The sequence below is a fragment of the Uloborus diversus genome, chromosome 6 (assembly GCF_026930045.1).
Source record: "Uloborus diversus isolate 005 chromosome 6, Udiv.v.3.1, whole genome shotgun sequence".
In the NCBI taxonomy this organism is placed as follows: Eukaryota; Metazoa; Arthropoda; class Arachnida; order Araneae; family Uloboridae; genus Uloborus; species Uloborus diversus.
In genome coordinates, this window is record NC_072736.1 from 29062551 (window position 1) to 29074790 (window position 12240).

General features: G+C 34.8%; 1 protein-coding gene across 1 annotated transcript in view; it reads left to right on the forward strand.

Moving 5' to 3' along the window:
* The window catches only part of LOC129223765 (adenylate cyclase type 2-like), a 187353-nt gene that overhangs the window by 35173 nt on the left and 139940 nt on the right, over window positions 1-12240 (forward strand). The window contains exons 4-5 of the mRNA XM_054858124.1: window positions 1874-2025; window positions 3508-3619. Of these exons, the coding sequence (XP_054714099.1) occupies window positions 1874-2025; window positions 3508-3619 (264 nt within the window). The remainder of the gene's footprint in view (window positions 1-1873; window positions 2026-3507; window positions 3620-12240) is intronic.

Here is a 12240-nt window from a genome sequence, read left to right on the forward strand (position 1 = left end):
TTGCAAAAATTACAAGTAAATTGTTCACATCTAACACAAGAGATTTAAGTTTTTTTGAATTTCGTCTCCAGTTGCAGATTTCGTTCCAGAAAATAAATACGGGTTTTCAACAATGAAAAACACCAACTACCGGCGGGTGCTCTTGAAAGAAATCATTTAGAAACTAAGCTACAAAAGTTCGGGTACAAATTTTTGCCTTTCTCACTCAAAAACATACGGTTTTAAGTGATTTGGGTTACTCAGGCCCCCGCGCGAGTTTTCCCGGGTTAATTACATGATTTGAGAATAATTCGGTGCGGAATCACTGCCGTGTGTAGTTACGGGCTTCGTGCAAATGGAACCGCTTCACGTAAGAAAGTGGAAATGTCTGTGAAGATAAATTGAGAAGATTGGAATTGAAGTACATCTACAGGATGTCTACTAATATCGAGATGCAAAAAAAAGAAAAAAAAATCAGAATTTACAGTATCTCATTTTTAACATTTTCAACGTTGTATCACAATTTTGGGTTTCACTCTTCCACAACCAAAATTGAGAACAAAATAATACTTGCCATTTAACGAATAAATACCTTTGTAATTAAAAATTAAATGGATGAACTAGAAATGTTTTAGTGCACAAAAATTACAAACTACTGCAGACACGTGTTTCGGGGTTACAAGGACCCCCTTTCTCAATGCAAAGAAGTGCTAACTTCATAAAAAGTCGTCCTCGGATGACTTTTCATCCAAAAGCTCACACACTGCTTTGGATTGAAAAATAGGATCCTTGTAGCCCCGAACCACGTGTCTGCAGTAATTTGCAACTATTGTGCATTAAAACGTTGGTAATTCATTCATTTAACATGTCATTTCGTGTGTACAATATATTTGCTTTAGAAATTGATACTTTTCTATCGTATACTTTTAGTTCAACCATCATATTAATACTACATAATAAATTTTATTTGTTTCTTCTACCAACGTTTCAAGAGAAAATGGTGGAAGCTTTAGTTAACAGTTTAATTAATGTACTTAAAATCCTCCTTGTGCCTCTTAAAGCTTTACAGTTCGCCTAATCTTTTCTTTTATTTATCGATACGACATCAGGGAAAAAATTACAAACAACAATACAGACGTCAAGTGTAGTAACACTGAATGTTTCCGAACATCGATTCAATTAGTTCTTAAAATGGGTGTTTTTTTGCCAACCTAAAATACGAAATCTATGAAATACGGCTTAGAAATTCAACTCAAATCATGATTCCACAAAAAATTGATACCTTCTATTTTTTTTATAATTTACTTCTATTTTACGTAATTAACTATATTATATTAAACTTCGTCTGTAAGAAATATTGCCATTTGAAAGAAGAAAAATGTTGATCACATTCTGGTTTATTATTAAATACACACTACAGTTTATTTTGCAACTCAGTTCACATCAATGGTACTTTTCCAATTCAAGTGTTTTGTATTTTTTTCACTATTTCAATAAAAATTTCAATATAGGTTCAGTATTTTCATTATACATATATAAAATTAAGACGTCATTTCCAGTACTAGTTTCCAGCATGCAGATTTAAGCCTTTTACTATCAATTTATTTCTAACTACCAATAATCGGTTGCTAAAATATCATTTTTAAACCTTTCTTTCTTGTACTATATCGTATCACCGTGATTATGTCAAAAGATCCTGTGACATTTCTATTGCATTTTTACGTTACCATTTTGTAAGAAAAAAATAAACATTCTGCACGGAAGGAATGCTTATGAAATTTCAACACTTTTTTGTTTTTCGTACTGATAAAAGTTGCAATCTGATTCAAAAATGCAACAATATGAGTTAAACTGATATTTAATTTAAATTAACTATTTCGTTATTTTCGTATAGGAACAGTTGCTTCTAAGTGTAATTCCTGCTTACATTGCGGCAGAAGTGAAACGCAGCATAATGCTCAAAATGGCAGACGCCTGCCAGAGTTCCAGCAACCAGTCCAAGCAACGGTTTCATGAACTGTATGTCCAAAGGCACAACAATGTCAGGTAAGGTTTTTTTTGTTTTTTTTTTTTTGTCGAACTTCTTTTCCATCTATTCTTAAGTATTTTCGTCCACAGTCAAGTACTGCCCGTACTTGGGAAAGTCAAACTTTTACTTTTGGTAGATATTAATCATAAGTTTTTAATTTGAACAAATTTTTCTATTTTTAAGAAGAGCCTTAGTAAGTTACCTCAGAACAAGTTATAGATGTGCAGATATCACTCAAAAATAAAACAAAAAAATATTCACTGTTCAATGTTGAGAATTCTCTTCCCTAACTTAGTACTGTTAACATTTTGATTATTCCTTTTTGTGTGCAGCAATAGATTTAATAACTTAGGAGACCAACTATCATTTTAAAGAAATTTATTTAACAATTTAATAAAGAAAAATAGCATTAGTTATAAATAATACTAGAGTATTGTGAACTTTTGCAGACTTCAAAAAGAATACTTGTCCTGAAAATATTGATTTTCCCCAGCCCTTTTAACTATTTTGAAAGTAATGTTTCCGCGTTCCCCTCTACATTTGGAAACATTAAAGAATTTAATCCCAAATAATTCTTCATGCAACTGATTTTTAGTTCTCTATGCTCCTGATCTTCTAACTTTTCAAGTTTATTTTTATTATTTCATTGTACGCGAAATTCGCAACAAATAAATTGGTCTCATCTATACTTTGAGACTCATTTTCATTAGTAGAGCTGACATTTGTAATAGTTGGGATAACCGTATTTTGTTCATCGATAGACTCCGATATTTTTTACGAATGTCAAGTTTTTTGTGCTGAATCGGTATGACACATTTATTTCATGAGAATAGTTATCATTGTAAAAAAAAAAAAATACTGTATTTTTTTCTCGATACATTTTTAATTTATTTACTCAATGTTTCTGGTAGGCACGTTTTATGGATTTGTGCCCAGATGACTCCAAGTTTCGAACGTATTTGAAATTTCTCAAATGTATGAATAAATAAGTTATGGTGAGTTAGTTAAGTAGAAGAACTTCCAGTCTATTAGTTGGTTAACCCGCCAGCATTCCACTGCAAAATGCGTAACTCCGAGAAATCAACACTTACTGTTCCAGGGAGAAGAAATCACATAATAAAAGTTATAGATCTCTTTTTCGTATGATGCGCTGCCCAGGGACACACCACGTGGAATCTGAATTGAGACATTGACTGTTCTTTTTTCCTGTTCTTCGTTTTTAGTTATTTTTGTCTTCGTTATCAATTTAAGAAGTTCTCTGCCATTTGAAGTAAAGAAAATAAATTAATAAAAAGTTAAGTAGAAATGAATGCATAAATGAGGCGAAAGTACAAAGCCGAGAAGTATAACAGGAATTCACATCAATGCTGCTCATTTATCATAGGTAACCAAAGTTATTTCCATACTTAAAAATCTAATATTTAGTCGAAACTTTGGTTGACTAGATACGATTTTCATTCATTTTTTCTGATATATTGCTTTTACAATCTCTTCCACAGTATTCTCTATGCTGACATTGTGAATTTCACACCCCTGTCTGAGCAACTTTCTGCATCGGACCTTGTAAAAACTCTCAATGAATTATTTGGAAGATTTGATCAAATAGCACAAGTAAGCACGCAATATAAAATTATTATTTCTCAATTTATCTTCACAGGCATTATTAAAAAAAAAGATGTAAAGACACACGATAGAATTTAAATTTTTGTATTACAGAGAAACATTTTAATTATTCGGCAATCACTTTTAAATGGCATAGATTTTGTTTATCATCCATTTATTCACTTAAAATTATGTACATGTGTGTCACTCCACATCATCTTCTTCGTTCTTAATAAGAGAAATTATCGTTTCTTTCACATACTCCAGTATTATTGCCGTACAACGCAATCTGACTGACAACCACAGTGGCTCGATCGGTAGAGCGCTAAGCTTAGAACATATCGGAGTCTGAATAGCAATCAATCCAAGACGTTTCAGGCATATTTACAACAAAATTGTATATTTCAATGAAGAAAATAAATTACACTGAAGAGCCAAAACATTATGACCACCCCTAACTTTTTCAAAGAACTCGTCTAGCGGACGTGGAGACCACATGATTAGGCGGGATTGGTTATAACTGGGGGCTGGAGAAGGTAAGGCTTCATTCAAGCACTTTCTTTTACAAGTTATGGGAAAGGGTAACGATCTTAACGAATTTGATAGAAGGCAGATTGTGATGGCACGAAGACTCAAAACGAGTATCTCAGAAACTGCAGGACTGATAGGTTGGTCACGATCTGTCGTTGTTAGTACTTATGCAAAGTGAAAAAAAGACGGTGAAACCAACAGTAGACGTAAAGGTGTTGGACGGTCACGCGTCGTCAAAGATAAAGGACCTCAGACACTAGACCGCTTGGTAAAGAAAAATCGGAGGCAGACAGTTGATCAACTAACAGCTCAATACAATGCAGATGCGAGTGGAAGTGTTTCCAAACACACAGTTCAGCGGACACTGTTGGATATGGGACTGCGCAGCAGGCGTCCCACTCGTGAGCCTCTATTGACCAAATCATCGCCAACTACGCCTGCAGTGGGCCCGAGAACACCGCGACTGGTCCTTGAATGACTGGAATAGAGTTGTCTAGTCCGACGAATCGCGAATGCTTGTTCATCACGTGGATGGTCGTGTCAGGGTTTGCCGTCTTACAGGTGAGCAGTTGCTCCCGTCTTGTACCGTTGGTCATAAACAGGCTGGTGGTGGCGGTATTATGATTTGGGGGACTTTTTCTGGCAGGCTCTGGGATCCTTAGTTGTGGTAGAACATACCATGAAGGCTGGGGATTATCTGAACATCGTGGCAGATCAGGTACACCCGTACTTGGTGTCGGTCTTCCCTATTGGAAATGGCATCTTCCAGCAGGACAATGCTCTATGTCACAAGGCTAAAATGTGCTGGAGTGGTTCCAGCAGCATGATGAAGAATTTCAATTAATGCCTTTGCTACCAAATTCACCGAATTTTAATCCTATAGAGCACATTTGGGATTTCATGGAAAGGCAGCTCAGAGCTGAAACACCATTATGTCAAGATATCTCAAATTTGCGTGACCGCTGCATTAGCATTTGGTACAATCTATCTCCAGACGTCTATCAAGGGCTTGTGGCATCCATGCCAAAGCGAGTCGCAGCTGTTTTGCAGGCACAACGCGTTATTGACTGAGTGGTCATAATGTTTTGGCTCATCAGTGTATATACAACCAGAACACTAAACCATACTCGAAATGCGTTGTTTAAACACACGTGTTTCAAGGGGAGACACTGTTAATAATTAACAACTGTATTCAACGCTGTACACAACCAAGAGCAATGAGAAAGAAAGAGAGAAGAGCGCATGTGCGACTTTTCGTCACACAAAATACAACTTCTTCACTTCCGTCACACAAAAGTTTGCCGATCAGAATTTCAAAGACCTCGCATAAAAAGTTTCACTTCAAAAATTTATTTACTATTTAATAAATGAATTATACAGGGGGATCGGAAGATGTGGCCATATTTGGTACGAGTTGAGGGGCATAATGACGAGCAAGATTCCTATATGAACACATGGATGCAAACGCAATGCTGACGCTGTACATGCATACAAAGCCAGTGACTGAAAGGAATGAAACAAGTCACACAAAGGACGGTAAATTACTACACAAAGACGTTTTTGTACAACGTTTTTGTTAGACAAGTTTAAATCAGTTGTTGAAAGTGGTGGCCTGCAGCTGTAAATACATGCACCGCAATAACGCATCTACCACATCACATTGAACAGCCATTTTGTCAAGCTTTCACTGATCGCTGCATTGTCGTTACGAAGCACGTATTAGAACTAACAGCGGCAACCTATACAAACGCTTTAAAACTTTCTTAAAAGCTAAAAATTTTGTAAACTTTTCTTTTAGTAAAACAGCTGTTACCTGTCTCATATATTTCAGTGTCTGGTTTTGTATCCATGCATACCTGGATCTATACATATTGCACTCCCCGTTTTACCCTGCAACAAAATCCCTCCCCAGAGGCCAGCTCATCAGTGTATATTTGCAACGTTATAAGTCGTAATGATAGTTTTTTGAATATTTTTCTCTATTTCTTGGGCCACGTTAGCTTTGAGCTTAGTGAACATATCGCACCCTGGCAAGGAAAATGACCACAACTCAAGAAAACAGCATGGAGAAAGTCAAGGCTTTACGCATTAGTAGCTTTAAGCGCGATTTAGTCTCAAATTGCTTACTGGTTAGTTTTTGTTGTTTAGGTTAATACACACTTAAAGTTCGAAAATTTTACTTCACCGGTGTAAAATTTTAATGATGCGTCAGTATTGATTATATCTTTTTTACGCCTTCACGCACCAGTTACGTAAACTAACTTTGCGAGTTTTGTGGCAAGAAAGAAGATTAAATTTAGATTTTAAATCATTAGCTACTACGTGTCGCTTTCTTTGGCTGGGTGCGATATACTTCTCTATAATTTTTGCTTGTTGTCATTCCCTCTAGACCTCTTCGAAAATTGGCTACACATTTACTGATTAATCTATTGTCTTCTGAAATTTTTAAGGTAATTAAATCAACCTATACATATTCCTTTTTTTGCTTTCTCTGGAGTGCTCAAAATACTTCAGTGTGGAGCAATTTGATCTAGAAAATAACACGTGAAACAATAAATATAATGTAATACCAATCGGCTGCTTTGAAAAGGCATTGTTCCATTGAAAAACTAATCGATTTCTTTTTAGCAAAACATTAAAAATAAAAATTGTGGGACCCCTTGTCTAGTGGTCAGAGAAGTCTGACTGCGATGGGGAGGCCCCGGGTTTGAATTCCGGCTAGGGCATGGATGTAATTTATCCCTCCTGTCCTTGTCCCTTCTTTGTGTGAATGTGTTGTTATGCTGTGATTGGTTGCCTGCCCTATAAACGGTTCCTTAAGGCATGGCTGCAGAGGTTTCTTGAAACCCGAAAACACGTGTTTGTAAATTTTACTTCTCTTTGTGCTTCCAACAATTTTTTTAAAATATAAATCCATTGGTTATAAAGTCGATGGGTAAAATGGAAATGGAGATTTGAGTGAAAATATTTTCGTGATCAAAATACTCCCTTCTCTTTGTAAATTGAAGTAAAAAGAAAGATTTTTATCTCCCCTTCTAATAAAAGCGTAAATTCTCCTTACAAAAGCGGTCTAACAAGTTTGAAATTTTTCCCACGAGAAAGAAAACGATAAATTAAGATTCCAAACTTTAGCGTCTAATTTGTAAGCATTTTGTTTTGAGTTCGTGACATGAAAGCAACCAGCAATAATATGTCTGGATATTCCACGTTCCTTTCAAATTATGCGGTTTTGAAAGCAAGCCTGATTGCAAATATGAAATATTTGAGTAAACTTCCCGCACACGCTTTGCAGGAATTCTTGATAAACATAAGGTAACGCGAGTAATAAATTTTAAACTAACGTTTCATCTCCAACTAATTATTTCTGCTGAACTTTCTAATGCTAAGAGACATAAGGCATTACAATGAGGAACTTTTAGGTAACTTTTTATTGAATGAAATTCTGGTTAATTCAAAAGAGGATCTGATTTTTATTTCCTTTTACCAAAAAAAGAAGTATTGTATTCGCGAAAAAATTTTCACTCAAAAATCGAACTTAATTTCCATTTAGATCACCCCGAATTAATGTTGAGTTTTTTTTTTCTTTTCGACTCGACCCCACGTGGATAAGTGTCTAAGAACGTATAGACACGCGAAATATCCGTAATGATGATTCCCGACTTAATTACAACGAATTTTCTCGTGACGTCTGTATGTAAATATGTATGTATGTATGCATGTGCGTATGTGCGTATGTATGTCACATAACTCAAGAACGGTATGTCCTAGTAAGTTGAAATTTGGTACATAGACTCCCAGTGGAGAGAGTTGTGCACCTTCCCTTTTCATTGCATTCGGGTGTTTCTAAGGGTGTCTTTTGCCCTTTTTTGGTGGGAAACCATTGTTAGTTTCGATGTAAACTCAAGTGGCGTTACAATTTGGCAGACAGTAGGCGATATAACGCCAGTCTTTTAGTCGCCAAGTTTTGTCGCCAACTTGGCGACAAATTTGGCATTTTTTTTTAAAATCTGGTTTTAATTTGGCCACTGTTGGTGATATTTAGAGAGTAAATTATTAAATCAAATTAAAATTACCAATAATGGGAAAATGACATTAAATTGGAGTAAAAGGAAGTCATGTGAGGCACACATCAGCTCGTTTTTCTTTTTTAATTTTGTAAATTACCTGATGAGTTCTGTAAAAGCTCTTTGAAATGTTTGTTTAAAATAAATAAATAATGGCATGAGCTATAATTTGGAAACAATAACATCACGCCCATAGTGATCATAGCTCAATATCAGTTTGCAAGGAATTTTTTTAAAAACTAACTATAATACCCTACTGCATGGTTTCCCAAACTTTTCCAAGTCATGGCACCTTTTAAATAAACGAGAGCTCTCATAGGTTATCCTAGACATTTATTTAATTGTTTGACATATATAACACAGGTTGTTATCAAAATAATAAAAAGAACTTGCGAATTTTGAATGTGACTCGTAAGCATTAAAATATAATAAGAGCAACCAGTTTTGTTTTTCATAAATCGAAATGGTATATATTCTGGAAGTATGTGGTAGTCTAAGTAAAGTTCTGTAAGTCTTAGATTTTTTCAAAAGTGTGAAATATCGGACCTTTCAGATTTTCAAAGAGTTGGTCAAGTTGAAAGAACCCGTCTAGAAGGAGATAGTGTGAGCGAAATGTACATACTTTTAAGCATTTCTAGTGGACTTGTGTCTTAAATTATGACGTTACACACAGCGCGGCAAGACAAGCTCGATAGAGAAACTGTGGACCTAAGGAGTACTTGAGTAACATGCAGGATATGTTGGATTTGTGTATGCATGTAGTATATCGTTATTAGCCTTGAAAATACCGTTCATCCCACCCACTACAAGGGAAAAAAAACTCACCGAATGCAAAGCGTCATCTACACCCTTGTGAAAATTAATGGAACTAACCATTTTTTTTACAAAATCACCTTTATTTACATCATTTAATTATAAAATCAAAATCGAGTAGCCCCCCACCCTTTTTGTCCAGCACCATTTTCACTCTATTGGGCATAGAGTCAACTAGAGTTTTACACTTTTCTTTGAATTCTTGATCATCACTTTTCTTTGAATTCTTGAACCATGTTTTTAGCAAAGCACAAATCATTTTTTCTTGTTGTGTGGCGATCAGATTTTCACTCAATGTCACAATGTCCTGCCTCTTCCAATCGAGAAGTATCCATGGCTAACAAAAAGATAAAAGTGACCGAATTGAGAAAAAGCAGCAAAAATATGTAAAGATTGATAACATTTAAACAAAACACAAAATTTCTAACAAAAAAGACTGTGGCTATAGCGCCTTATCAACTGGTAGGCTAAACAGCTGTTATAAACAAAGATTGAACAACCTAAAAAATTCGAAAATAAAATTTCTCATCTTGATTCCATTAATTCGCACAAGGGTGTACGAATTGCTAGGATGAATAATGCATCAAAAATATCTTAATGCAAGATTGCAAAAGTCACTAAAGGTTTGTGTAAAGCTTATCAAAACCTCTCTTGGCTACACAGATTTTGAAAATAAATATATTTATTTATATATTTACTTTTAATCTGAATTGTTTGTAAAAAATCCTTTTTAGTTGTTTGAAAGCAAAAAAATGCCTCAGGTGTCGTATGCGTATCATTTAAGATATGTTACAAAATCAGAAAACTGCATTCGGTACTGTTATGTCTATTTTTTACATCATCTTTGAAATCATAATAAATGTTATGTAAATCTTCTGTCGTTCTTCATTTTTCTTTTTTATGTGAAGCGCGTAATCCGTTGAATAAAATAGTGACCATTTGGAATAGTGTTGCATAACACGACTCTATTTTTATTGGAAATTGTAAATATTTTCCCCATAAAATATGTATCGCATTTACTGCCCCTTTGGTTGCGCCGAATTTTCCTCCTCCTATGTCTCTTACATTTTTTCATGAATAAAACATTTTATTTTGGTGCGAAACAACCATAAAGCGTTGTGCTGATTTCATCGCTTTCAAATCTGCTCGAGAGATAACAAAAGAAGCATTATTTAAATTTCAGGAACCATTATTGCGTCTGCTTTTGAAATGCTTAAAAAGAATGATCTTTTATTAATGCTTCCCCTAAAAAAAAAAAAAAAATGCGGCTTCCATGCGAATACTCACCTTTTTTACCATTCTGGAATTAAGTGAAATATTGTTACTATATTGCTTTTTCCACTGGTGTTGCCATTTTCACTGGTTTCGAAATCTATATATTTTCAATGTTGGATAAAACTGCTAAACTGAAGAGATTTAAAAGATTTTCAATGTAAAAATGCATGAAAACAATGATTGAAATTGTAATCTTGGGGGGGGGGGGGGGAGAGTCATATCATAGCACTATTTGCGGGTTTATCGGTTGGATGGAACCCTGAAGACAGCTTTCTTATTTTGATCCAGATCAGATACCGAGAAATCCTTGCTCCAGTACCTCTAAAGATATTCATTCACTTGGAGGACTTCTGATCATGACTTATTTAACGTGCCCCAGTCACCATTAACGAACACAGGGAATCTTTGACCGGCGGGCACTGAACCCGAGAACCTTCGGTTCTGAGTCCGACGCCTGACCCTGACCAATCAGGTCACCACGGCTCCTGAGGGGAGAGACACAAATTAGAACACTGATTTAAAATCCTTTTATTTGAAAAGTATTGTGCTCGTGTTTTTGCTTTAGTTTTTTTCCCCCTAGAATTCCGCTTTTTTGAAAAAGATCAGTAGAAATAATTTTGACACTTAAAAGAATCACGATTTTCGTCTTTCAAAAATTGATCCGTTCTTCTAAAATGTTGGAATAGATTCATTTTTCCTCCATTTGTGTTCGCTTGCAGAGACACACACACACACGCGGTGGTTGGAAGTAGCGACGCTACTGTAGTAGCTACATGTAATGTAGCGTACTACTTTTTAAAAAAAGTATGGTAGTGAATAGTTCGATGCAAAAAAATAGTACTTTGTAGTGATTTCTGGAAACTACTTTTTAATATATATATATATATATATATATAAAGAAACAATTAGGGTCAAACGAATTTGACTTGTGCAAATCTTACGCGAGTACATGAGCGGATGCAATGAGAAATAAGACTCATAAAAATGCGAAATGACCTCAGGCCTATCATTTCGACGCCATACGTTCTATCTATTTCACGCCATTAGTTCGTTTGCATTCGCAATTTTCATGTTTAGCCTAAATTTGTATTGAATAGACAATAGAACTTGACTTATATAAAGAGAAAAGTATATACGAATTAGAGATAACCGCCGATTTAGTAACTCCTTTGTTTTTTTCTGGCTGCTGAGAATGTCCCGTGGATGAACGTTTTAAATTTCAAAGAGATTATTGTTCCAATACTCTAAGAGCATTTATTTTCGCGAAAATGAAGATATCGGTGATTTTGCGAGTTGAAAATTTCGTGACTTTTATATGAACAGACCGAAAATTGAAAAACAAAAATATTTCGCGAAGCTTAAATTTTCGTAATCACGACGGGCACGCGAAAATCGGAAAAAATAAAGTGTCTCGAAAAGAAGTGCTTTTACAGTATTCACCAAATAAAGAAGCTACTGGAAATGTTATAGAACAAGATGATATTGAATTGCTCAGGCTGGCTTTCAATGAATACGATCATTACAGTGTTAAATAAGATTATGATAACGGACATTTTCGAGAAAAAAAAAAGAAAGAAAGATACGATAATTCTTAATAATATTCCATGTTCAGATGAGCTAATTTATCCATCTAAACCTTTTTTCGTTCAATCCTCTTACGGTGTATTAGGGTGTCCTCCAAAAATTAAATGTTGATTTTTCAAGTCGCACACCTTTTTATATTTTTCCTTTTAAATCAAAACAATTTTAAAAAGGCAACTAGTGCCAAATTAAAAAAAAAAACTTTTTCAGAAACTCGAAATTTCTGTTAATAAAACGTTGCCCCTATACCCCGCATACACCACAAAAACATTTATTCAAATTAAAAAACATTAAGGGATCCCACACTTGGCCTAAAATTTATGACTTTCTTCAAAAAAAACTGATTTTTTGGGTACATATTTTTGA